This window comes from Lagenorhynchus albirostris, chromosome 20 (genome assembly GCF_949774975.1).
Source record: "Lagenorhynchus albirostris chromosome 20, mLagAlb1.1, whole genome shotgun sequence".
NCBI classification, from domain to species: Eukaryota; Metazoa; Chordata; class Mammalia; order Artiodactyla; family Delphinidae; genus Lagenorhynchus; species Lagenorhynchus albirostris.
In genome coordinates this window covers 53,464,010-53,490,427 of record NC_083114.1, presented here as the reverse complement: position 1 = coordinate 53,490,427, position 26,418 = coordinate 53,464,010, and the positions used below count along the sequence as shown (strand labels likewise).

The 26,418-nt window shown below is 57.4% G+C and overlaps 2 protein-coding genes across 6 annotated transcripts; one reads left to right on the top strand and one right to left on the bottom strand.

Annotated features, from left to right (window-relative positions):
- Positions 1 to 10,424: 10,424 nt before the first annotated feature.
- USH1G (USH1 protein network component sans) lies at positions 10,425 to 15,323 on the bottom strand. 2 transcript variants are annotated; one of them, XM_060135224.1, is made up of 3 exons: positions 14,986 to 15,323; positions 11,523 to 12,740; positions 10,425 to 10,564 (listed from the first exon to the last, which is right to left on the bottom strand). In XM_060135224.1, the coding sequence occupies exons 1-3, from the start codon at positions 15,147 to 15,149 to the stop codon at positions 10,561 to 10,563; spliced, it is 1,386 nt and encodes a 461-aa protein (XP_059991207.1). In that variant the 5' UTR covers positions 15,150 to 15,323; the 3' UTR covers positions 10,425 to 10,560. The 2 variants fall into 2 exon arrangements, with proteins under 2 accessions (XP_059991207.1, XP_059991208.1); XM_060135225.1 differs by lacking the exon at positions 10,425 to 10,564 and having other exon boundaries at positions 11,519 to 12,740.
- Positions 14,965 to 24,482, top strand: OTOP2 (otopetrin 2). Of its 4 annotated transcripts, none has more exons than XM_060135188.1 (8): positions 14,965 to 15,026; positions 16,172 to 16,347; positions 16,601 to 16,952; positions 17,488 to 17,624; positions 18,773 to 18,831; positions 19,301 to 19,434; positions 21,005 to 21,882; positions 23,730 to 24,482. In XM_060135188.1, exons 3-8 carry the CDS (start codon positions 16,634 to 16,636, stop codon positions 23,898 to 23,900), a joined length of 1,698 nt encoding a protein of 565 aa, XP_059991171.1. In that variant the 5' UTR covers positions 14,965 to 15,026; positions 16,172 to 16,347; positions 16,601 to 16,633; the 3' UTR covers positions 23,901 to 24,482. The 4 variants fall into 4 exon arrangements, with proteins under 4 accessions (XP_059991171.1, XP_059991169.1, XP_059991170.1 ...); XM_060135186.1 differs by having other exon boundaries at positions 14,969 to 15,110; XM_060135187.1 differs by lacking the exon at positions 14,965 to 15,026 and adding an exon at positions 15,259 to 15,756.
- The last annotated feature ends 1,936 nt before the right edge of the window (positions 24,483 to 26,418 follow it).

Genomic DNA, 26,418 nt, shown 5'->3' with positions numbered 1-26,418 from the left:
TGACCTCTCATTCGCTGTTGATGTGAGCAGAAAGTGGTACAAACCCTTTGGAAAACAGTGTGGCAGTCTCTTTTAAGGTAATATACACTTACCCTATGACCCAGCAATTCAGCTCCCTGGTATTCACCCAACAGGAATGAAAACGAGTCCATGTAAACACGTGAACCTGAACAATCATCGCAGCATTATTCGTTATAGCCAAGCTGGAAACAGAGAATGGAGAATGGACACAGCAGCTATGATACACTCACACAACCTACACGATAAAAAGGAGGAGTTGGCGCAGGCAACAGTGTAGATGAGCTGATAGATGTAATCTCACAGACATTATGTGGAGGGTAAGAAGACACAGTTACTTTCTATGATCCCTTTTATAACTTCAAGAACAGGCGGAACTAATATATAGTGATAGAAATCAAATCAGGGACTTCCCTGGTGCCGCAGTAATTAAGAATCCGCCTGCCAACGCAGGGGACACGGGTTTGAGCCCTGGTCTGGGAAGATCCCACGTGCTGCAGAGCAACTAAGCCCATGCGCCACAACTACTGAGCCCGCACGCCTCAACCAGAGGGCCCGTGAGCCGCAAATAAGACCCGATGCAGCCAAATAAATAAATATTAAAAAAAAGAAGGAAATAAAATCAGTCCTTGCCTAGGGAGGAGTGGGTGGGGGACAGTAATTACAAAGGGACATGAGGAAACTTTCTAGGAGGAGGGAAATGATCTGTATCTTGATTGTGGTGGTGTTTACATGGATGCAGACATCTGTCAAAAGTCACTGACACGCACACTCAAAAATGGGTGCATTTTATTATAGTTAATTACACCTCAATAAAGTCAACTAAAGCAACAACAAAACAGCAAAGCAGATTTCCCTTTAAAATTCAATGAGCTGAACACTTCCCTAGGTACATACTCAACAAATGCAAAGAAACATACAAAAACATTCATAGCAACAATACTCAAAACAGGCGAAAACTGGGGACAACTCAAATGTCCCCCAACAGGAGAAGAATAAATAAAATATGGGGAATTGCCTGGGGGTCCAGTGGTTAGAGCTCTGCGCTTTCACTGCCATGGGCCCTGGTTCAATCCCTGGTCGGGGAACTAAGATCCTGCAAGCACACAGCACGACCCCCTGCCAAAAAAAGTGGTCTATGCCTGCCATGGAGTACCATTCAGCCCATACCTAACGTTTAACAAGATAAACCAGACGCAGCCGAGCCCAGCCTCTGTTTCATTCCATTCATATAAAGTTCAAAAACAGGCTTAGGGTGGCCGTTACTGATGAGGGGTAGCGACCAGAAGGGCATACAAGGGATTTCTGGGGACTGGTACACGTTTTGTTTCTTGATCGGATGTTAGTTATCCTTGACTGTGTTCAGTTTATAAAAATTCATCCTGCTATACTGTAATGATATGTGCATTTTTCTGTATGTGTGTGATACTTCAATTAAAACATTTGCTTTAATTTAGAAAACAAATTTATGGTTACCAAAGGGGAGAGGGATCAGGGGGAGGGATAAATTAGCAGTATGGGATTAACAGATACAAATTACTATACATAAAATAGATAGGCAACAAGGATTTACTGTACAACACAGGGAACTATATTCAATATTTTGTAATAACCTATAATGGAAAATAATCTGAAATGTATATTTGTATATATGTGTGTATATATATATATATATATATATAATATATAAAACTGAATCACTTTGTTGTACACCTGAAACTAACACAATATTGTAAATCAACTAGTACTTCAAACTTTTTTTTGATTTTTAAAATTGGAATTTTTTTTTTAAGAGGTATTAATCAGCAGGTAGATGGCACCCATAAATCCAGAACAGTAAAGGATGGGAAAGCAGGGTGGGGCTGGCATCTGTGTTGCCTTGGCCAGGGGGGCTGGCAGCTGAGCGTGTGGTGGTGGTGGGGGGGGGCAGAGCGGCTGATTTACCAAACTCTTCTCCATTCCTCTCTGTCAGCCCATTCTGAGCTCTCAGCTCTTGGTCGTCTGCCTCCCACTCCCAGCAAAGGTGAGAATGACTTGTGAGAACAAAGCCTGGCGTGAAAGGCTCTGGGTGGTTGGCCAGGCAGCCCTGCTCCCATCAAGGCTCTCTGCTTGGCTTCTCACAACAGGTTCTGGGGGGCAGGTCTGGGCAGGCTCCTTGCCCTCTGCCCACAATGAGCTGCTAACCTGCTGCTAAGAAAGAGACAGCCAGGGCTAGGGGCTGTCTACACCTCCCAGCCACCCTTCTCTAGACCTGCCTCTGCTCCCACTCAACCTCTCACCCGTCCACACAAGACTCAGTCAGCGTACATGAAGAGCACAGCTTTAGAGTCTGGAATGCTTACTAGCTGTGTGACCTTGGGTAAGTCACTCAACCTCTCTGAGCCTTAGTATCTTCATATACACTAAAAAAGGAGTGAGATAAATATCAACAGGAGTTTTAATATTTTCTTTCTGTACCCCAATAGACTGTGTGCATACCCCACTTTGGAGACGACTAGACCATAGCCTAAATTCTAGATGCTCAGCTTAGTCTTTGAGGGCCTCCAAGTTCTAGCTCCACCTCTGACTACTCTCCTGCTTGGGCCAGAGTGACTGCTCCCTGACCTCTGACCCCTGGATGGGTATTGCCCTTTCTCACTTCTCTGTCTTTATTCCCAGGGAAATGGTTTCTGCTCTCACCCCCCGTCCAAGCCCCACCCGTCCTCTGGGGCTCTGGTGACATCAGCCACCCCTGCAAAGTTTTTCCAGTGTTCTCGTATATTCCACTCATTCAACCCATTTTATTGAGCATCTACGGTATGACAGGCGCTCCAGCTCTGTGTCTTTCCCTTCCTCTGACCTCGGCATCTCCAAGCTTGCATTATTATTATTATTTTTTTTTTTGGCCATGCGTGGCATGCGGGATCTTAGTTCCCTGACCAGGGATCAGACCCATGCCCCCTGCAGCAGAAGCGCAGAGTCTTAACCACTGGACCACCAGGGAAGTCCTCCCGGCTTGCATTAGGCATCAGCTGTCATGTACTTCCGGCAATGATCCCCCCTCACACCATGATCTGGCCACAAGATCCGGTGTGCTCTGCTGTAACAAATAACCCCAAATATCTCAGTGGCTAAACACAATACGGGTTTATTTCTTGCTCACATCACTGTCCGCTATGGGTCAGGTGGGGACTTGGGGATTCAGGGTCCTTCCACCCTGTGATGCCTCCATCTCCAACACAGGCCGCCATGACTGCCATGGGAGTGAAACTTCCAGTCTAAAGGGGCTGGGGCCCTAAAAACAGATAACAGGTGGGAGGAGGAGCCTAAAACAGACTCTAGACAAAGTCACGGGGCCTCTGTGTGTGCTCACACACTCACATGCACACACACGCCCACACACCTCTCCTCTGGGAAACTTGGAAACCCCGAAGTAAAGATAAATGAGCAAAACTACAGAGACACACAAGCACACTCAGGCTCACAAGTACATACAAGCTTCACAGGAAGCTTTGGGTCCACTACGCCCACCCCATGCATCACGGATACACAACAGGGTCCTCGCCACATCACACACACGCACACACAGACACACACACGCACACACACACGCCAACACAGGCACAGAGCAGTCAGTGGTACAGCTGAGAGGCTGAGCAGGAGACAACAGGAACGGAGGAAGAAGACGCAGTGAGCGCCACCTGCCCCCATCCCACCTCCCCAGACCCGGCCAGCTGAGCCCCTGTTCTGACCTGGGGAGCCCCTGAGCCGCCCTCGTGCAGGGTGAGCGCCGGGGGAGGCGGCACAGTGAATGGGGGAGGCTGGGGCCGCCACGGAGAGTTTGGGGTGCGAATCCCACAGCCCTGACACTTCTGCACTCCGAGGCTTGGAGAAATGCCTTAACCTGCCTGAGTCCCGGTTTCCTTACCCGTGAGGCAGGGCAATGGTACCGTTCTCATGGGTTTGCTGTGCCCGGTATGTAGAAAGTGCTAGATACGTGTTCTGAGAAGGCAGCTGGCCGCGTACAGCAGTGCGAATGGCCCAGACTAGCCATCCTGGCTTATGCAGTTGCTAGCAGGTCACTGCCCCCCTGAACCTGGAGCTTGTAAATAATACCTTCCTGCCCTCGCCCTGCTCAGATGGCTGTTGTGAGACTTGAAGAGACAGTGCTGTGAGGGGCAGTTTGATTCTGTGGATAAAGAGAGCCCCCGCGGGGCAGTGAGGTCAGGGGCCAGCCTCCACTGGTAGCTGCTGTTGCTCCCGAGGAAGCCCCCTCCCCTGACCACCCGTTACTGTTCAGGGTCCAGTGGGGCAACCTCCCAGATGTGTGTACACCCAGAGCAGGGAGAGGGTCCCGCAGCCCTCAGAACACGTGCCCATGCAGACCTTCCCGCCTGTGGAATAAAGAAGTCGGAGTAGATGAAGGTAGGAATAGTGCCCGGGGGATTTTCAGCTTCCCAGGGCTCACCACACTGCATGCCCCAAGAGCTTTCTCGAAAGACCAAGCATTTGGGGCTCTGAATGGACTTGTCAGAAGTTTCCCCACCTCGGGCTCCAAATCCCATAGGAGTTAAGTCATCCAGCGATAGAAACCCAGGGAGGGCTCACTGCCCTCAAACTTCCTGGAGGAAATGGGGTGATGAGAAGCAGCCAGTCCAGGGTCAGACAGACGACGAGTCAGGCCCTGTTTGTGCTCTTACTGGCTCTGTGACCTGAGCAACGACGTGGTGGCTTGGAGTCTCGGTTTTCTCCTCTGTCAGGTGGGTTTAATAATCCCCTGTCATTATTAAATGAGGCTGTCATGAGGATTCACCAAAATCACAGATGTCAGGTGCTGACATACAGCAGGCGCTCAGTAAATGCCCTCCGTCGTGATGAGACACGGCACAGCGGGAGCCAGCCTGACTAGGTTTGAGACAGCTTGGTTACAAATTCAGGGGTTCCCACAACCCACCACCTCAGGTTCGATAATTTGCTAGAACAGCTCACGGAGCTCAGAAAAGCACTCTCCTTACATTTACTGGTTTATTGTAAAGGTTATGCGTGAACAGCCAGATGGAGATACATAGGGTACAGGAAGGTCCCAAGTGCAGGAACCTCTGTACCCAACTCCACGTGGAGTCGGCATGTGGATGCGTTCACCAACTCAGAAGCTCTCCAAACGCTGTCGTTTAGGGATTTTTATGGAAGCTTCATCACAATCAATTATTAACTCAACCTCCAGCCCCTCTCCCCCACCCCACAAAGGATGGGGGGTGGCCTGGTCTTTCTGGTGACCAGCCCCCATCCTGAAGCCGTCAAAGAGTCACCCCATTAGAACAAAAGATGCTCCTGTCATCCCAGGAAATTCCAAGGGATTTAGGAGCTCTGTGTCAGGAGCCAGGAGCAGAGACCAGTTATCTATTTCTGATTATGTCACAGACACCAAGAGAGACTGAGGCCTGGGGAGATGAGATAATAGAAAGAGGGGGAGAGAGGGGGACACCAGGAGTCCCAGTGTCACAGGGAGAAATGGGACCAAGAGACAAGAAGACAAAAAGAAAGCAGACAGACTCTGTGGGAGGGAATACTTCTGCAGGCCTGCTCCCCCATCTCGGCAGGCTTGAGACACAAAGCTTTTACCCTCCTAAACTGTCCCCCAGTATCCTGTCCGGTGGCCCCATGACCCGACCTGCCCTCTCTCAGCCCAGCTCCCCCCAGGGCAGGTGAGCGCTGTGTCTCAGACCATGTGCTTGGGCTGCTGAATCTGCCAGCATGTCCCCAGCCCACCTCAGGCTGAGTCTGGCACCTGCTCAGGACCAGGCATGCCCCGGTCAAGGGGACCCAAGATCAAGGACAACCCCCATCAAAGGGTACAGTACGAGTGCTTGGGGGCCTACGGCACCGTGGTTAGGCCCGCAGGTTTCAGTATCACGGACATTTGTCCTTGAGGCCTAGGTCACCACCTAATAGCTCTGTGACTTTGGGCAAGTCATATCACCGCTCTGACCCTCTGTTTTCCCACCTGTAAAAGGGGATAATAATCACAATATGTTCCTTGTTTTATAGGGTTGTGATTTTATTGTGAGGGGTGAATGTATATAAAGTGCTTAACATAAGCACCTGACACCTTACAAGCTCTCAACAATTGATAGTAAAAACACAGGGGTGGCATAAGGGTGACAGAAGGGACAAAGGTCAGGGATCCTGAACTTTTCTTAATTTACTGGGACCTTGGGCACAACAGAAAACCTTTCTGATACTCAATATCTTCACCTATGAAGGCTAAAACCCCTCACTTGCCTTGGTCAAGTTCAGACAGTAGCATGAGGTGGGCCCAGGCCAGTGGGCATGCGACTCCCCCTCCGTAAAAGACACCCAGCTCCTCGGGCACCTCAGGAACAGCTCTGGCTCTTCCCTGGGTCCTTCCACTAGATGGTGGCTAGCTGACTATTTCTTAACCGCTGGCTGGATTGTCAACACCCCCTGCTGGTCAGATGAGGACGCCCGCAGAGCCATCTCCAGGAGCTAGTGTGATTGGTGCGGGGTTCACTCTTATATAGGGGTCAGAAAAGCAGGACTGCTCCCTGGAACTGCCTAGGACTCACCTACCGGGTGGCTGGGACCACAGATGCAAGGAGTGCCCCAGGGGCCTGTTTCAGAACACCAATAACTGTGATCATTGGTAACTGATGTGCGGTAAATATCGGGCAGCACGTTAAGTGCTTTCCTTGCGTCATCATTTCACCCTCCTAATGACCTGCGGGGTTAACACTTATTGATATATTATAATAAACTGTAATACCTATTTTGCAGATGAGGAAACAGACTCCGAGAGACTGGGTAACTTGCCCAAGGCAACACAACTAAAAAGGGGCAGAGCCCCAGTTTTGCTGCCCAGATCAGGCTGTCTCCTGAGCATGGCCACCTCCCGTACAACCCAGGCTTGTCTCAGAGAAGGTGCTGGGAGGACAGGGGTATAGTGCTGTCCAGGACTGGTCTAACTTGGGGACAGGAGGCAACTGGCACCATGGGAAGCATCATGAGACCTAGTGTCACTTTGCTCACTTGACTGCTCTGTTGCCATGTGGCCCCGGTTACTTCATCTGTAAAATGAGAAGTCTGTGGGACTTCCCCGGCGGTCCAGTGGTTAAGACTCCGCGCTTCCACGGCAGGGGGCAGGAGTTCGATCCCTGGCCGGGGAACTAAGATCCCGCATGCTGCCCAGAGCAGCCAAAAAACAAAAGCGAGAGAGAGAGAAGTCTGTGCCACATACCCCGGAGGTCCTTCCTGCCTCTGATTCATTTCACCACTCCCACCTCCATCAAATCGGTAATCTCACTGATGATGTAACTTCACAGCAGTCTAACTAATGCTTCTTAACCTGGGGTCCCCGGACCTCTCCGCACTTCAGGAGCTGTCTGGAATTACGAGCAAAGTTGTACGTGAGTGTATACGTATTTCAACATGCATTTTCCCAGGGCAAGTGTCCATATTGGCACCAGATTCTAATCCCCCAAAGCGAAGAATCATTCATTATTCTAGCTTTTTAGAATTTCCCTAACCTCCATCTAAATTTTTAGGGGGACAAGTAGAGAAAGCTGAGTCCCCACCGCGTAAAGTTCTTCCCTTCACTGTGTCTGAAGTACCCTCAGGCTTCCTGGAGCCACACCTGCTCCTGCACCCCAGTCTTCTACCCTCCAGCCACACTGACCCATGGAAGCTCCAGCCCCCACTGCTTCCGGTTAGTCTCTGCCTCCACGCTGAGGTTCCGACCTCCTCTATCTTGTCTTTGCGAGTCCTCACCCCCATGTCCTTCCCTGAACCAGCGGCGCCAGGAGGCTGGTCTTTCGTGAGGTAGGTGCAGTGACCAGGACGGCCAGTAGGGGTCGCAGGGCGGAGGAACCACGAGGAGCGTCCGAGGGCAGGATCTCGCGTCTTTATGGGCCCCCTTGGCAGCCTGGAGGTGAGGAAAGCATGGCAGCAGTCAGGAGGCCTGTGTTCTGGGTCTGGACTTTCCCCTCCATAGGGCTCAGGTTTTCCATCTGTAAAGTGGAGGCAGGTGGCCTAGAATCACTAGACGGTTGCTGGGCAATCTTGCTGCACCAACGTCCTGTGGACATTTCTGATGATGCTGGAGGGAAGAGGCTGTCTTGAAGTGCCCTTGGCAGAAGCACTTGGCCCAGCAGCCTTAGCGAATGAAATAAAATGACTCCAGTGCCCCTTCCCAGACTTGACTAAGAAAACAAGAGCCCATTGTCCTGCAGCTTAAGGGGAAGCCTTACCCCTGGGAGAAAGGACGGCTCTAAATAGGGCTGCCACATGAGCTGCCTGGGGTGATGAGGGAAATGGAGACCCCACTGGAGGCCTCCCAGGGGTGGGCTGGGGCCTGGAGATGGGGGTTCATGGGACCTTGGTGATAGGTGACAGTCTCCTAGTGTACAGCGTCTGCCCATGTCTGGAGAAGCTCAGGGGGACCTGGTGGGAAGGCAGGAAGTGTTGACCTGCCCTCAGCAGCTGCAGCGGACAGGCCTGGACCATCCTCCTGACTCAGCTGCTGGGGGGGTCTCCTGTCCCAGTTCTTCTGAACCCCCCCTCTCCATCAGCTCTAAATTCTGGGTCCAGAGAGAGAGCAAGGTGAAGACTCGAGGATGAGGGAGGGCCCTGCAGAGATGCATGGGGTGGGGGAGTGCCCTACCATCTACCCCAGGACCCCCTCCAAGGAAGAGGACCAAGTCCTCATAGGCACAAAAAGACCCTCTCCCTCTCCCACCTCCAACCTCTTGCTTTTTTCACCCTACCCGTCTCCCACCCCCAAATGATTAAAACAAGACACAGGCATGACAAGGATGGAGAAGGTTCTCTACAAAAATTATAATGAGCCTGAGGGAGGGGTACTTTGTACAGTGGTGGGAATCTGGGAGCCCGCCCCACCCCAGCACTGAGAGAACAGGGAGGGGGCTGAGGCCGTACACAGACAGGGAACAGGAGAGAAAGGGCAGCACCTGGGGCTCCAGGAAAGTCAAGTCGGCACTTGGGGGTGGCCCCAGGCCCAGAGAACGGGGAGCAGGACTGCAGTGGGCTCAGAGTGGCAGTGGCAGGCGACCAGGCCTTCAGTGTGGGAACAGGGACCACCTCCATCACGCCCCCAGCTCTGAGCAGGTGTGTGCCCGGGGACCCACGCTCAGACAGACACACCAGAGGGAGGCCTGTGGCGTTTTGGGGGGGTTCTCTGTCCCCTGCACCAGCCAAGGGGCCCAGGAAGGAGCTGGCGGCTGTGGCAATGCTCCCGGTAGGAGCTGCTTCCTAAGCTGAAGGTCAGGGACGGGGGCACCATTGTTGACAGAGGAGGAAGGGCACATCTGCATGCGGTGTATATGTGCACACCGTGGGGGCTCCTGAGTGACCCTCCCACATCCGTGACCTTGGTCTGAGGACCCTTTGAGTCTGGCCTTTCCCCTGGTCTCACCAGCATCACAGAGCAGGGACCCGTGCAGAACTCTCCCCTACCCGCTACCCATGCAGAATCAGGCAGCCACCCAGCTGCTTCCAGACCCTTTGCCCGGAGCCCTGGGAACCTGGGGGCAATCAGCAGTTTAGACTGTCCACAAACTCAGGCTCCCGTGTCCACATGGCAGGACTCGCCCACGCGAGGCTGGACACCCAGCCACAACCAGTCTCTGCCTGGTTTGGGCCTGGGAGACTCTGAGCCAGTTGGCAGATGCCTTTCCCCAGCCCAGAGATGCCCGCCGAGCCTCGAGGCCATAATACTGTAGCCAGTCGCTCTAGCACCTTGGATCTATTGCCCTGACCCTCTGGGGTCCCTGGGGTTGGGGGCACCGGGCTGCACAACCAAGGAGAGAGTGAGTGGAGAAGGACAGGGCGGGGAGGGTGGAGTCAGGCTGGGCCCCACCCCGGGGTAGGCTGGAAGGGCACCGGTCACCCCCACCCCAGCCCAGCCTGGCGCTCCAACTCCCCAGCATGGCCAGTGGGAGGAGGAGAAGGGGACTGGCCGTGCTTGGGGCGGGGTGGGGACTAAAGCTGGGGCGTTTGGCTGAAGAGTCTAGCGGGGAACCTCCTCTCCGGGGTGTACAGGGGGAGGGGAGGCAGCCCAAACTCTTCCTGCACAAAAATGTAGGAGGAGAGTCTCCAGACTGAGCAGACCACAGGACCCGTAGAGGAGGGGTGGGGACAGACAACGGCCCCGGGGCAAGCCATGCCCACTCGCACCACACGCTCCCATCCAGCTCTGACGGGCTGATCATCTAGTGGCCCCCGCCCTGGCACTGGGGCTGGCCTTCCACGAATGCACACGTGCTTTAGAGCCACTCAGAGAGAGGTGGCTTAGGGGCCTCGGGACCCCTCAGAATTGATGTTCTGAGTCACTCTCTTGGCCTTCCAGGTGCCTCCAGGCCATACCCTCTGCGGCAGAGTGGGGACAGGCTTTCAAGGGAGATGACCGCATGGTCCTTGCTCCCGGGAAGTGGCTGGGGAGCTGCAGGGCTGGCAACTGTGAGGACCTCGTGGTCCCACCGTGGGTGTGGCAACTTGCAACTCTTTTTGGTATGGGGATAGGAGCCCCTGTTATCTGTGGAGAGAGAGACAGAAACAGACCTCAGATAAGGGCCTTCGCACACAGCATTTTAAGTCAGGACCAAATATTCTGACCACTTACCCTCTCTAGGCAGACCGATGATCAGGGATGGGGACGCCGGCCCCAAACTCTAAACCAGACTTCCTCCCAAACCCACCCCTGCCCAGCCATGCAGGGTAAAGGCCATAGATACCAAAAGGGGGCGGCCGTGTTTGCTGGGCTCGTGGGATGCCAGGATGCAGAGTCAGGGCAGGGATGGGCCAACAGCGTTGCCAGTTTGACAGCAGCCTTGGGCTCCCCATGATGGCTTTTTGAACGTGACAGCTCTGCCCTCAAGGCCACTGTTGGCCCTGTTGAGAGTATCTGCTCGTTTCTGGTTACAAGGTTCAGGGACCAGTAGGTAAGACATCTGTCTTGAGGGCCTGGGCATTTGGTGAGATGACCGGCTGCCACACCCTCCACCCCACGGGAGTCACCTTGCCCTCCCTAGCTCTAGAGCCTCACAGACCAGGGATCAGGCCCAGCTCTGCACTGAGCGGCGGCAGGACCATGGGTGAGCTACTCGAAGCCTCTGAACCTCCACCTGCTCACCTGTAAAATGGGGGTGATACAGCCCCTGCACATGAGAGGACTTGTGCAAGGGTAACTCCAGTACCCAGGCGATGGGAGGGCTCAAAACGTCCCGGCCGTGGTTACTATGACTACTGGGTCTCATCCATACGAAGACACCCATTTTCCTGCGTTCTGACTTCTTCAAAATTGAGGTGCATTTGACACCAGCAAAGTACACAGGCAGCTTCTTTTTCCGAATTGGGGGTGAATACGCGGGGCCTCTTGGAACTGACGGCGACCTAGTTATTATCCCCCACCCGAAAAGGCAGACAGATCCACGCCCACCCCAGGGCCTTCCAAGCCCTATCTTCCCATCCCCACCGAGGCTCTGGGCACTCACAACTCTGTGTCCTCCAGGGCCGGCGGGCGCTCCAGCGCCTGCCTCCGCCTCCGCACGGCCCCCATGATCTTCTTGCGGGGTCCCAGGGGGACGTTGATGCTGCGGAGGTCGAGGTCCGAGCACAGCATGAGTGCCTCGAGGTCGATCTTCTCCTGCCGCAGGATGGTGGTGAAGGCCTCCATGTGCAGGGAGGCCAGGAACGTCTCCAGCGGGCTCGTCTCGGGCTCCAGGTCTTCATCCAGGCCCAAGTCCAGCTCGTCCCAGGGCAGCTCCTCCCCGCAGCTGCGGTCCTGCAGGCTGTTGGCACTGCCCAGGCTGTCGTCGTCGAGGCTGGGGGAGCTCTGAAGCCGACCCCGCGGCGTGCCCGCGCCGTCCAGCGCCGCGTCCTCGCGGCCCAGGCCGTGCAGCCCGCTGCTCAGGTAGTTCCTGCGGAACACCATGGTGCCCAGGCCCGGGCGGGTAAACAGGGAGTCGTGGCCTGAGTCGGTGCTGACCTCCGAGCGCGCAGGCTCGGCCGCCAGTGTGGCACGGGAGACGCTGTCCTCGTCGGAGAGGAACATGTCCCTGAGCGGGGCGCGGCCCCACTCCTTGGGGTTGGCGTAGGTGCCCTGGCGCACAAACATCACGTCACTGCCCAGCTGCAGGCCCGAGAGCGAGCGCACGCTCTTGCGGCCGTCCTCGGAGATCTTGAAGGTGCCTTCGCCGCCCTGCTTGCGCCGCTCCAGCTTCTTCTGGATCTTGGTCTTGCCCTTGGCGGTGCCGTGCAGCGTGGCCTGCGAGTAGGGCAGGTGGCTGCCGAGCGCCAGATGATGCAGCCGGCGGCTCAGGGTGCTGGACGTGATGCTGGAGAAGCTGAGTGTGTCCGAGCGCTCGGCCAGCTCGCGCCGGTAACGCCGTTCCATGCGCTCGTGGTGCTTGCGCTGCATCTTGGCGCACTCGCGGATGCGCCGCTCCGCCTCGCGGAAGGCCTTGTCCTTCAGCTTGCCCACCAGCTTGGGGTTGAGGCTGCTCTGCTTGGCCGCGATGGAGTCCAGGTAGCGCACGCATTCCATGTGGCCCTTCATGGCGGCCATGTCCAGCGGCGTGTGGTAATCGTTGTCCAGGCACCAGATGTTGGCCCCGAAGGACACCAGGAAGGAGAGGCAGTGCAGGTGGCCATTGGAAGCTGCCAGGTGCAGGGGCGTGTTGCCCCAGATGTCACACTTGTCCGGGTCACCCCTGCAGGGAGGACACGCGGGGAGGGGTGACGAGCCATCGCAAGGTCAGGCAGGCAGTCGGCAGCGGCTGCCGGTGGGGGGAGCGCCCAGCCTGGATGAGCTTCCCCACAGGCACACCAGAGGGACTCGACGGCCTGAGACCTCTCCTCTGACTCCGGGAGACACGCCGCCGGGAGCCACCGGGCGCAGCTCGAGCGAGCCCAGGGTTAAAGATGGCTCCAGGCTCGCAGTGGGTGGGGCGACAAAGAAGGCGGGGCCGGGGCGGGGCCTTCCCCAAGAGAACTGAGGGCTGGGAATCTCAGGGGATAAATATTTAATGTCCAGAGAGAAAGGAGTGAATTATTCATGGGGCCCGGCGGGGAGCTGGCCCAGAGAGGTGGTGGGCCAGGGCCGAGTCTGGGTCTCTAGGCAGGCACGGCGGTGAGTGGGGCTGCCAGTGCAGGAGTGACCGAAAAAGAGGACGAGAGGGTCGTGTGTGCTGGGCCTGAGCCCTGGGGGAGTGTGTGAGGGTGCGTGCCTGCGTGTCGCCGGGCACGGCCACGTCTGCAGGGAGCAGGGCCAGGCCTGGCAAGGCCGCGTGTGAGAGCAGGTGTCGGGTCTTGGCCTGGGCCAGGAGGGGAGCATGGGGGCAGCCAGGACTGGAGGGGAGGGGAAGGGCAGCCTGCAGCCTGGGCCCAGCTGCCCTCCCCTCCCGGGGCGGCCCCATCTTCGGGAGCGCTGTGAGGCGGCTGGCTCGGGCAGGTCCAAGGGACCCACGCAGCCCCCTCCAACACCCTCCGCGCCAGACTGTGCCCCCCTTGGGCACCCTCCCCCTGGCTCCTCCAAGCTTGCGCCTCCCTCAGGGACCTAGCTCAGGCCCTCTGCCCCACTCTAATGAGGGGTCACCCCGCAGGGCTGAAGGAAGAATCACTTCATTGTCTCAGCAGCTCCTGCCCACACTCCCCAGTCCCCAACCCCCCGCATTCCCCTCCCCACTTCCCTCACTGGTCTTCAAGTCCTTCTAGACAGGAGCTACTGGGCATCTGGCCCACACCCCATCAAGCACCAGCCCTCACCCTCTGTAGCAGCTGGGGGGGGTTGGTGCACCAAGGGGGGCCCCCCAGTCCCCTCCTCCCACGAATCTCTCCAGGGGGGAGCAGAATGGCAGATCACTGTGCGCCCTCTTCGCATGGACAGGGGCCAGGCTCCGCGTCTCGGGGCATGGTTCAGCTGCCTGATCTCAGGGGCTGCTTCCACCTGTTGCTGGGCCCGGGGAGCAGCTGTGGAGGGAGGGCAAAGGGGGGTTCCCCACCTACCCCATGCTCAAACCACAGGCCAGCTCCTGGCGCCAGGCCAGCCGGGCCCCTTTCCCTCCACCAGGATTTCCCAGGGCCTGAGATGTTCATGTTAACCCTCCTGGGGCATCTCGTACATCCCTCTTCCTTGTCCAGGCCTCCCTGGTCCCCAGGTCAACCTGACTTCTCTTTATTAAACCGCTGGGGCTGGCAAGTTGTCCACAGGGTCATTTAGCCGTAGGGAGCCCATGTCAGTGGCCCCGGACGCCACATTCCTCAACTGCTACTTCCTAACCCCTTCCCTGGCCCTGACACCTGGATTCAATGCCCACTCCTCCCCGCAGACAACTCCAAAGGGAGGGTGATGGAGCCCGTGGTGGGGGAGGGGCACAGAGGGAGTTCATGGGGTGGCTGAACCGAGTGACATTTGGCGCTGTGGACAGTGCCCACAAGTCTCAGGGATGAGCAGGGAGAGAGCTGTGTGGAATCCAGTGTGTGGGGAGGTGTGGGCGCCGGCTGGACCCCTTGGACCACAGGCTGGGGGTGGGCAGTGAAGAGCTTCTCCTTTCCCAGCCCCCCTTCCGGCCCCTCTGAGGCTTCTGCTCTTTCTCTCCCAGTCTCACTATGCCCTTCACTCTTGCTTCCTGGTGCTACCCACCCAGGAGATCCCTCCCACCTTCTCCTCACTCTGAAGCCCCTCCCACAACCATGGACCCCCAAGTCCCAGTCCCTCTCCTCCTAGCCCCGCATCCAGGTCACAAATGTCACAGGCCTCAGTTTGTTTCCTCCTCCCACGACTGTCAATCTCCAAGGTTCCACCTTAGGGTCTGTCCTAGGGAAGAGGGTGGCACAGCGGAGGTGGGGGGGGGGAGATGCCATGGAGTTGAGAGGGGGTGTCTCAGGGGCCTAGAGCGGCCCTGAGACTCTCAGTCCTCCCCGGCGGGGCTTGGGCGGGGACAGTAGGATACTCACCCTCGACTCACGATGAGGCGCAGTGACTCCAGGTTGCCGTGGTAAGCAGCCCAGAGGGTGGGGGTCATGCCATCCTCGTCGGGGGCGTTCAGCTCCTTCCTGGTGGCCTCCTTGAGAAGTTCCAGGTAGCCGTCCCGAGCCGCCCGGTGGTACTGGTCGTTCATGGCGCCTGACTTGGACGGGACGGGCAGGGGACACGGGGAAATGCCCCCCGCGGGGGAGGGCGGCGGGGTTAGAGCTGAGGCATGGGGTTGGGGGAGGGGGTCGGGCAGGGGCCGGGGCCGCCAGCGCCCGCCGCCGCAAACAGAAGATGCGGAGCGCCAGAGCCGCCGCTACTCGGACATCTGAGCCGCTCAGCGGGCGGGGAAGGTGGGGGGAGGATCTCCCGCTGCCCAGAGGGCCGCCCCGGGCTGCCCCTGGGTCCTAAACTCCCTGCTCCCGAGCAAACCGGGCCCGGCCTCTCTCCAAAACGCTGCTCACCCCAGCGTCCCGCCCCGTGAGGCCCAGTCTGGGGACAGTCCGAGGTCTGTCTTCACTAGAGCCGCGGCGCTGCGGCCCCCGAAGTCTCTAAGCGTCAAGGGAACGGGCCAAGGGCTGGGGAGGGATGTCTGAGGGCAGTCCTGACCCCTTGGACAATGGGCCTAAGAGAGTTATGAGGACCGACCGCCAGACCGTCAGCGATCGGGACACGGCTGTCCCGGCGGCCAGTTTCGCGCGAGGCGGGCCAGCCGCGCTCCAGCAGGAGGCGCTACAAGACTGGCCGAGCACTTCGTACGCAAGTCCGACTCGGCAGCATCCCGCGCAGCAGGGACCAGGGGAAGGGAGAGAGGAAGAGGGAACTTCGATCACTGCGAGGGTGTCGGGGAAGGGGCGGTAGGGTCCCGATCTTGGGGCAGCAACAGAAGAGCCCAAACGTACAGGGCCGCGGGGCATGAGGGCGTCGGGGTGCCTGCGGGCCCTTGGGGCGTTTGTTGAGCGTCAGCTCTCAGGACTCTGGGCGTCAGGAGACAGGGGCGCCAGGGCGCGCTGGGCGCCGGGGGCGGGGTGCCCGCTGGGTGCCGCAGTGCCGGGCCGCGCCCGAGGCTGGCTGCGCCGAGGTGACAGGGAGGCGGGGGAGGGGGCGCCTCTTAACGGGTAAATATAAATCATACCTTGTCTGCCTCCGCACGCTCTTCACTAAATTCAGCCCAGGAAAAAGATGGATCATGTGAGTGGGACTGAGAGGTTTATGGAGCTGAGCTCCCGCGGCTGTAAATCACCCTGCCCTCCCCGGTATAAAGCGCCCGTCCATCCCGGCGTTAGAGAGAGGACACACTCGCCGCCCCCTGACCCCAGCTCAGCGCGGGCGCCCGGCCCAGCCAGGTGGGTGCCCCTGGCTAGCCGGCCGACGGATTTGGGGAGTGGGAACCTTGGACGGGGTCCGACGGGGCTGCAGCCGCTTCTCTTTTCCTCCCGTCGAGCGCGAGACCGGCACAGTGGGCTTTTCTCTCCCCCTTCCCAGCGCTTCCTTCACCCCCCGCAGCCCCCGCCCCTCGGGTCCCCAAATCTAGGGATAAGATGGAGGAAGGAGAGCTCTCGAGGCTGACCTGGGGTCCTGTCCGCTCCGCCCCGACAGTGACCCCTCCAGCCTCCTCCAGTCGCCTCTGCCATGTCCGAGGAGCTGCCCACGGGCCCCAAGGAGAGCCCGCCGGCACCGCGGGCAGCCCCCCGCGAGGCGTGGAAGAAGGGCGGCCGCCTGCTGTCCGTGCTGCTGGCCGTGAACGTGCTGCTCCTCGCCTGCACGCTTATCAGCGGCGGCGCCTTCAACAAGGTGGCGGTGTACGACACCGACGTGTTCGCCCTGCTCACCACCATGATGCTGCTGGCCGTGCTCTGGATCCTCTTCTACCTCCTTCGCACCGTGCGCTGCCCCGACACCGACGCCGTCCCCTACCGGGACGCGCACGCGGGCCCCATCTGGCTCCGAGGTGCCGGGGGAGGTGTGGGCGGAGGTGGGGTGGCCCAGGCGGGGAGCTGGAGGCTGGGGCTCCCGCAGGAATTGCTGGGTTCCCTTCGAGGTAGACCGGTGAGAAGTCCCCACCCCCCAAGGCTAGATGTGTCTGAGGGTGAGGTGGGCTGTGTCTGAGGCAGAAGAGGAAGGGAAAGAGTCCTGGAAGAGGGATGAAGAGAGGGATGGAGTGGAACTTCTCTGCCCTTTCTAAAGATTGAAAGAGGGTGGCCATGGAAGAGACTTCGATGGAGAGCAGAAAACAGATGACAGCTGCAGTTGAAAGAGCCTCTCTAGGGTCCTTTCCCTTATCTATGCAGCCCCAAAGGGATGGGGGCTCAAGAGGACATCCATCCATCTACCCACTCGATCACACACCCATCCTTCCATCCGTCTTCTCACTTACCCTATTCATCCATCCATCCACCCAATCATCCAACTATTTGGCCATCCATCCTCAAATCTGTAATCATTTTCTCCTGCCTCTCTGATCCACCCGCCACCGTCCTTCCCAGGTGGGCTGGTGCTGTTTGGGATCTGCACTCTCGTCATGGACGTCTTCAAGACCGGCTACTACTCCAGTTCCTTTGAGTGCCAGTCAGCCATCAAGATCCTGTACCCTCTCACCCAGGCTGTGTTTGTCATTGTGCAGGTGGGTGGGAGGAGTGTCCCTGAGTGTGGTGGAAGAGAGCCAACATGTGGCATGGAGTCAGGAGATCTGAGCTCCACTCCACTTCCACGCTGAGCAATCGATTAGGGTGGGGATAGGACTGTAGTGCAGATCACATGAGTCTGTAAATCTGGAAGCACCTGGTAATGAAGTAATATCCAAATGTGAGTGCCTACTTAGGGGCCCTGCGATTTCATTTCACCTTAAGCAGTGCCAGGAGTTAACGCCTAGGAGGTGTCAGTTGCAGCAGCTGCTCTGTCTCCTGGAAGCTGACCTGCCCCCTTGGGTGCCCATAGAGGGCATCAGCCCCAGCTCAGCGTCCTGCTGTGGGCATGGCCAGCTGGGCCTCAGCCATGTCCCCTATATTCTGTATTTTTTCAGGAAATAGGGTAGCCTGTATATGGGATTTTTCAAACAAGTTCACTTTTTTATTTCTTGCACGAATAACACTGGAAAAGATCTTCTGATTGAGCTGAGGCAGGACTGGTCTTAATGTGGGACCCAAACCCTCCCCAGCCCAGAATGACCACGTGTATGGTTCCCTCTCTTGAAACATCATCCCTACTGCCCAGGTTTCCACAATTTAACACATTGACGACTTTGGCATTTATATAGTTTTAATTTTACATTGTCTGACTTTAAAGAATACTCAGGCAAAATGGAAATACAGGCACCCCAACATCAATAAACACCACAGCAAGGATTTGTGGGCAGCCAGGTGAGAGCAAGGACTTGCAGGGAAGCAAAGGATGAGGATGGGGCAGGGACAGTGCCAGAGAGAGCGGCGAGGCCGCTTAGGTTCTTTCCGAGGCTGGCCTCGCTCCCAGGAATAAATAACTAGGCAGTCAAAACTCCACCCTACAGAGAAACAGAAAACAAACACCAAGCCCAGAGAGTTTACAGGTGGCATTTTGCAAACTTCTATAGAACAGAGAACTATTTTGTACAAATCGCTCCAGAGAATAGAAAGAGAGAAAAGCTCACGTCTCCCTTTGTAAAGCTGAAAGAAACTCGATCACGTAGTAGGAGGGCTCTTGAGGTGGTAAGCACAAGTGCCGGGCATGGACCTGGGCGCTCCGGGCTGAGCCCGTCTGCAGAGTAGATGACCCCACCACTCTCTCTCAACACAGACTTACTTTCTCTGCATCTCCGCTAAAGACTGTGTTCACAGCCACCTGGACCTGACTCGGTGAGTGCCTGCTCCATGCCCATGGCTCAGTGTCCATGCACAGGGGCTGGGCTCACCTGGCATGAGATGAGCGCTTCCCAACCTGGGGCGTGGGTCCTCTTTCTGCCCCCAGGTGGGGTTTCAGCCAAGGCCCCCTGGCTTTGTCAGCCTGATTTCCACCACCCTCTGCTGGGGGTATGGGGGACGTGCTTGGTGAGATGGCGTGTGTAATGTACAAATGTCCTTTCCCCAAAGAGAGGGAGCAGCCGTGGCCTGAACCCCACGACACCCCCAGCCCTCTTTTGGGAGGCATCTCAGCCAGGCTAAGTGTTCCTTCCAAACTCAGCTTCCCTGTTCACACAGGGGTCTGCCTGCTTTCTTGCTTCTCAGCACCATCTCCCAGGAGAGCATCCCCAGCTCTCCACCACGCCGGGGACCCAACGTGAGCCACAGACTCTCACTGGCCTCTTTGCTCTCCCTCCCCAAACAGATGTGGTCTCATGTTCACGCTCACCACCAACCTGGCCATCTGGATGGCAACTGTGGTGGATGAATCGGTGCACCAGGCCCATTCCCTCGGCAGTCCTCACGGCAACACCAGCCATACCCGCCTCGCTCTGGAATGTGAGTGCCCACTTCAGATTCACCCTGGTCCCGTGGCAGCCAGGCCTCGGGCTGGGTGCCCTGTGGACTCGTAGAGGGCATGGAGGCAAAGGTGGCTGCCCCAGGCTATGCCTCTGAAGAAGTTTAGATGTGGGTGACCCAGGAGGAAGAGTACAGGGGAGCATTTTTTCATCCTGGACAGTACAGCCTCGGTCCCACTGTCCAGGTCTCCGTCCCACCAAAGAAGGGATTCATGCTCCAGGAAGAAAGGGCAAGAGTGATCAAGGTAGAAAGAGGGGAAGGGAGGCAGGGTGGCTCAATGGTGGAAGCGTGGGATCAGAAGGGAGTGCCTGACAAGGAGGAGAATGTAGAAGTAATAATCGCAATAACGATAGTGACAGTTCTCTGAGCTCTATATGTCAGGCACTGTGCCAAGTGTCTCAAGCACCATCTCACTTAACCCTAGCAACCTCCCTGTGAGATGGGTACTATTAGCATTCCCATGTTATGGATGCAGAAACTAAGGCATAGAGAGGTTAAGTAGCTTACCCAAGGTCACAGAGCTTGAAATTGGAGAACTAGGGTTGAGATCCATCTTTGCTTTGAACCAATATGCTATGCTGAAGAAGAATGAGCCCACAGTCCCCCTGGTCCTGGTTCTCTGGACTTCTCTAGCCCCCCCACCCCTCGCCACCAGCCAGGATCAGACTAGATGACCAAGTCCACCTGGACCTTGCACACCCAGTATGGGAGGGTCCAGGAATGGAAAGCATGGATCCAGGCCTACAGGAGATCCCAGCCCAGCAGGACTGAAAAGGGCCACTCTCCACATACAGAGGGGTCCTGAGGATGGTTAAACCCAGCCCAGGGAGGTGGGCGACCTTACGTGCTAGGGCTGCAGGGTGCAGAGGGGTACCTGCCTCAGGGCTGAGAGTCACGTCATTGGTGTCAGATCTGCCATCGCAAGCCACTTTCTCTGAGTGAGCCTCAGTTCCTTCTTCTGCAAAACCAGCTGAGATAGTTCTGGGGATCAAAAGAGCTGTCTGCCAAGGCCCGAGGGATCCTGCAGAGCAGAGCACACGCTGGATGCAGGGTGAGATTCCTATCAGTGTGGTACAAACCGAAGTGACAGCAGGTCACGGTCAAGACTTGGGCACAGCAGCTTCTTTCTGGCTGAAGCAGATGCTGGCGAGAGCTGCGAGGCAGCTTGAATTTTAGGGGTTTCTAAGCGGGCCACCTTCTATTAGGACCAGAGTCTTGCCTATCTTGGGCAGCCAGGGGTCATTACCGGTGGGGAAGGGTTGGGAGTGTTCTGCAGGAATGGGACAGGATGAAGCGGGCAACTCTGTGGCTCAGAATTTTTTTTTCTTAATCGAGCCCTGGCTCCCATAGTTTCTGGGACATAGTAGATGCTCAATAAATATCTGTGGCATGAACGGACGTGCCAAGCCCTGTGTAGGCATTTGGAATACGGTGGTGATGGATAGCAACCCTGCCCTTCCAAAGGTCACAGTCTAGGGGTGAGGTTCTTCAGGTGGGGGCCTCCAGGAAGGTGGGAGGGCAGTGCAGCTCCGCGCCCCCCTCTCCACAGCGGAGCGTGCGGGCGGCCCAGTCGGAGAAGACTGCTCCTGCAACACGGACGTCTGCCAGATCTTCCAGCAGGGCTACTTCTACCTGTACCCCTTCAACATCGAGTACAGCCTCTTTGCTTCCACCATGCTCTACGTCATGTGGAAGAACGTGGGCAGGCTGATGGCCTCCTCTACCTGCGGCCACAGCCACGCCCCATCCCTGCTCAGCCTCTTCCGGGAGACCTTTTTTGCCGGCCCGATCCTGGGCCTGATGCTTTTCGTCGTGGGGCTGGCTGTCTTCATCATCTACGAGGTCCAAGTGAGTGGGGAGAGGAGCCACACCCAGCAGGCCCTGGTCATGTACTACACCTTCAACATCGTCTGTCTGGGACTCATGACCTTGGTCAGCCTGAGTGGCTCAGTCATCTACCGTTTTGACCGCCGGGCCATGGACCACCGTAAGAACCCCACGCGCAGCCTGGACATGGCTCTGCTGGTGGGTGCCGCCCTGGGCCAGTACGCCATCTCCTACTACTCTATCGTGGCTGCAGTGGCGGGCACACCCAGGGAGCTGCTGGCGGGGCTCAGCCTGGCCCACGCTCTGCTCATGATCGCCCAGCACACCTTCCAGAACGTTTTCATCATTGAGAGCCTCCACCGGGTTCCCCCCGGGGCTGAGCCTCATGGTACTCCCCCCAAGGAGCCCTGCCACGGCCTCACCTTTGCCAACCTGGACACCCTCCACACCTTGCCTGCCTGCCCACCCACCCCCAGGCTGGTTGGCCCCAGCCCAGCAGGACCTCAGGGAGCAGTGAGCATCACCTTGGCCCCCAGGGGCCACTGGAGATACCGGTGCTTGAAGGACATTTCTCTGTTTCTCCTGCTCTGCAACATCATCGTGAGTAACTGGGGAGAGACGGGGGTGGGCTGGGAGGAAGAGAAGGCCGAGGAAAGATGCTCTTTCGGGTTTGTTCACTTGGCCCTCTGTCTGGCCCCCAGCCCACTCGAGCATCGTCTGGCTCTCTAGGAAAGGAGCAGGTTCAGGGAGAGTCAGGTGCAGCCCCGGGGGCGAACAGCATCTCGGGGCGCACGGGGAGAATGAGATCCCGGCATTCTGGCATCTAGGCAGAGCTGGAGGGGTCTTAGGGGATGCTGGCGTGAGGGCTGGGAGGAGGTGAGACGGAGCTGAGCGGGGGGCCCTTGCTCCCAGGTGGGAGGTGTGACTCTTCCCGGGACCTTGTGACCAACCTGCTTCTTAGAATAATCGCAGCAGTGACAGGAGGTGGCAGAGACCAGCATGAGCGTGAGGGGTCTGTCAGCAGAGTGCAGTGGCGGGCTGGCCGGGAGGGGGGCAGCCACAACAGTCGCCCCTCCCTGGCGACTCAGCAAAGCCGCTTTCCAAGAGAAACTCCTCTGTATAACAGCAGACTTCACCCGATACAAACATACATCCTGTACGAGAACACTCTTTGTGAAGGTGCATCCCAACAGAGAAATACTCCTCGTGTAGCTCCAACCTAATAGAGAAAGGCCCCAGTGTAGATATAATCCCCAGGAGGGAAATCTCTAACAGAGAAGCCTGGACCCCTGTGAGTACATCCCAAAGACAGAGCACACCTCAGTGAAGTTTTGCTCAATGTAAAGACAGTCCTTTTAGCTATAACCTCTGATAGAAAATACCCCTAATATAGAAAACAGCCTTAATGTGGGTATATCCCAATATAGAACACATCTCCAGAGGGATTCCACCCCAGTGGGTCTATCTGAAATACACGCCCAAATTGAGGTGCATTCTTGAAGTCCCCACTGCCAATATTGCCCCTCCTACAGGTAAAAAAAAGAGTAGTCACCCATCTCTGACCTACCAGTAGAAGCAATAAAGCTCAAAACCTCCTCCTGTCTTGAGTCACCTTTGGTGTGGCTCCCAGCCTCGGCCCCCCCTCACCTTCTCCCAAGGCCTACAGGCTGGGAGCCTACAGGCTGGGAGTCACCTGGGAGGCCGCTTTTGCTCCAGGTATCTGAGCCTGGATCAGCTCTGAGGGCATCATCTCCAACTCCTTCATTTTATAGGATAGAAGCAGGCTCACATTTGGGCTGTGATGTGTCCAAGGATGTGATACATTTGCGGTGGGGAGAGGGGGGTTAGTCTAGAAGCCTTTATTCTTTGCCTCACACCCCATACATGAACTATCTGAGCTCATAGCCAGGGATGAAGCAGGATTCCAGCTTCAACCGCCTCCCAGACCTGGGAAGGGGGTGGGGTGCGGGGCCAGAGCTGGAGAGCAGAGCTCATAGCGGGCAGGGCTGGGGGAGCCTTCCGGCAGGATCCTGAACCCCTGCCCTGGGCCTGTCTGATTCTACCATCACCACCCTGCACACATCTCTCCAGGAGAGAGCTACTGATTTAGCCATTTATTCCAAATTCTCACAGCATCTATTGAGACTTCTTCTCCCCTTCCCCAGTCCCACAAGTGGGCCGTACTGAGGGTGGGAGATGTGATCACAGGCGGAGCCCTAGGCTGGGGGGCAGGCAAGTTCAGTTGGGCACATTTACTGAGCTCCTTAGTGAGTGCCAGGCCCCGCCCAAGATGCTCGAGGTCCCCACTCAGCAACACCCAGCCCTCGCTGTCCACAAAACCAGAGGGCTGGGACCCCCATCCTGCCCCCACCCCACCCAGCAGAGCCCACGGAATGACCCACTGGCACGAGTCCGGGCCAGGTTCTGACACCCCTTTGTCCCCACAGCTGTGGATCATGCCCGCCTTCGGGGCCCGCCCCCACTTCAGCAACACCGTGGAGGTGGACTTCTATGGCTACTCCCTCTGGGCAGCCATCGTCAACATCTGCCTGCCCTTCGGCATCTTCTACCGCATGCATGCTGTCTCCAGCCTGCTGGAGGTCTACATGCTGTCCTGAAGCCCCGCTAGAGACGTGGGGAGGAGGGGCTCAGCTCCTGCACCCACCCAGAGACCCCCAGGGAATGAATCCCAGGCTGGCAGTCACTATGCCACGTAACTACCCATTCCCCCGCTGGCCTCAGAGTGGAATTTTCACAAAAGTTATTTTTCCAGGATGAGTTTTTAAATCACAATCAGGACATGCATATCCCTGGGGCATGGGGCAAGCGGGGGTGGGGGTGGGGGTGAGGAGGACCTCTCCCTGCACCCTTCCTAGGACCAGGCAAGATCTGGAAGTGTCCTAGCCTCTAGCTCCACCCCTACCCCCGCCCCGTGTCCTGGCCAATGCTGCCGCCTGGAGCTGGAAACCAATAAACCTGCTCTTCTCCCTGCCCCACCCTGTGCCCACTTCGTGTCTCAGCAGCCACATCTAAGATGATCACAGGAGGGGGTCTTGGGGTCGGAGCTGCAAGGGCCCCTGGAGATATTCAGGGCTCAGGCTTTTCTGTGGGTGAGCCAAGTCTGAGTCACAGACTAGTTACAGACTCGTACCTGGGTGGCTGGGAGGGGCTGGGTGGAGTACCCAGGCTGCCACCTTCCTCTTCGCCTTATCCTCAAGTGACACATACATTTTTTAATGTATGTGTTCCATGACACATGAAAGGTTAGGAAGGACTCACTTAATCCAACTACAATTTTACAAAGAAGAAAACTGAGGCCCAGAGAGGTAAAGTGACTTGCCCACAGTCACACAGCGAAAGGGAGCCAGTGCCTTTCTACTAAGAATAATAATTTTCAAACTTTTTTCATGCATCAGAGCTTTTGTTTTCCCCTCAAATGAAACATTTCAGGAATGCAACTTCAATTCATAGACTGTTATAACATAATTTATAACAGGGCTGTTATAGCTAAACAGGGCTTGGGTGACACAGATTCTCACCCCCTGGGCCTCCTCTTACCCACAACCCCACTCCCTGCAGTCCCTGAGGCTCCTCTCCAAAGCCCTCTGGCTTCTACTCTACAAGAGATATAGAGACGGGGCAACTGTGAAGCTGGGGAGGTCCTGGCAGGGCTGAGGGTGTGGGATCTCACTGTTTTCCCAGCCCTTCGACCGTCTCCGAAGCCCCTCAATAAAATGGTTTGATCCAAAAGAAGGTGGGGAGGGGGGATATAGAGATGGACTCAGAGAGACTGAGGAAGTCAGACGGTGCAGAGAGAGATTGAAAAGGAGGTACCAACAGCTAGAAGAGGAGGCGGAATTGGTGGCCAGCGAGTCAGATGAAGGGGGACAGGCTGGGGTGGGGACTGGGGTGGGAGGAGATGGCTTTTGTGCGGGAGAGTGGGAGCAGCCGCACCTGGGGCACAGGGCACTTTAGAGGAAAACGTGCCGGGACCGCACCAGCACGACGAGGTGGGCAGGTCTCAGAGGCTGCAGGAAGAGCTGAGGAGGGCCGCAGGGGGCGCCTCCTGCCGTGTCAGAACTGGGTCTCTTTCGCCCCAAGTTCACGTTTGCCTTAGGGAGAGAGAGCTTGAGTCAGGGCCGGGTCTGGTGCTACATGGGGTACAAGGGAAGGTGACCCCGGATCTGTGGGGGAGGGTCCATTCCCTGCTGGGCCGCCAGAGGCAAGTGTGGCCTGAACCCTACACGGCCTCTGTTGCGGCCTAAGGACATTGCACCCCGACCTACCCCGGAAGCGGGCCTGCTCGTGGGTCCCCTGACCCAGAGCCCCAGGCATGCACCGCCTCCGGCCCCGCCCGCCTGTCCAGCCGCCTCGTTATTGGCTGAGCTGTCCGGGGAGCCCCCGGCGGGGTAATTAACGAAGGATTGATTAATGAGAGCCCCAAAGTCAACAGAAAAATCAATGGGCCGCGGAGCCCGAGAGGCGGCTGCGCAGTCCCGCGTAGGGAGGGCGTCGGAGGCATCGGTCCGGCGCAGGGGCCTCACCCGGACAGACGATCCGCGCTGCGGTGGTCAGCCGGCGGCGATGCCTGCCCAGGCCTCAGGTAAGGCTCCCCGGCGGCGCCGTTACGGCCGGGAGCGCCCTCTGACCCCTGGAGGAACATTCCCGAGAGTCCATCCTCGACACTCACACCTACTCCGCTCCCAAAGCGAGGGTCAGAGACCGGGGGCTGCAGGGACTGGGGCGGGAGGGCGAGATGACGGGAGGAAGGTCAACCCTTGGTGACCCGAACGGCGGCCCCCCTCTGCCCCCACCCCGGCTCTGCACCCCGTCTCCTTTCCGCGGGCGGGGTGCGCGCAGGGGTTAGCAGGGCACCCCCCCCTCCCCGCGCCTTAGCCGGGTCCGAGCGCGCACAGCGGAAAGAGAGCGCCGAAGCCGGGAAGAAGCTAAAAGCCCGGACGGCTGGAAAAAGGGGTGTGGGGCTGGGTTGCCGGGATGCCCAGTCAGAGGCACCCGTGTGGTGCCTGTCCCAGGCCTCGCAGTCCCTCGAGTAGCTCGGAAAGAAATCCCGTAGCTCTGCGACCACACGGATCCGGCCAGGCGCCGCGCCCCGACGGCTCTGCAGCTTTCATCACT

What these genes read in the sequence shown, in the direction of transcription:
- USH1G (XM_060135224.1), bottom strand. Translation starts at nt 15,149, where the DNA reads ATGAACGACCAGTACCACCGGGCGGCTCGGGACGGCTACCTGGAACTT. An exon ending in CGCCTCATCGTGAGTCGAGG is followed by an intron (nt 12,741 to 14,985) that starts GTGAGTATCCTA and finishes TCCTCCCTGCAG; the next exon opens with GGGTGACCCGGACAAGTGTG.
- OTOP2 (XM_060135188.1), top strand. Translation starts at nt 16,634, where the DNA reads ATGTCCGAGGAGCTGCCCACGGGCCCCAAGGAGAGCCCGCCGGCACCG. An exon ending in AGCCACCTGGACCTGACTCG is followed by an intron (nt 18,832 to 19,300) that starts GTGAGTGCCTGC and finishes CTCCCCAAACAG; the next exon opens with ATGTGGTCTCATGTTCACGC. An exon ending in TCCTGCTCTGCAACATCATC is followed by an intron (nt 21,883 to 23,729) that starts GTGAGTAACTGG and finishes TTGTCCCCACAG; the next exon opens with CTGTGGATCATGCCCGCCTT.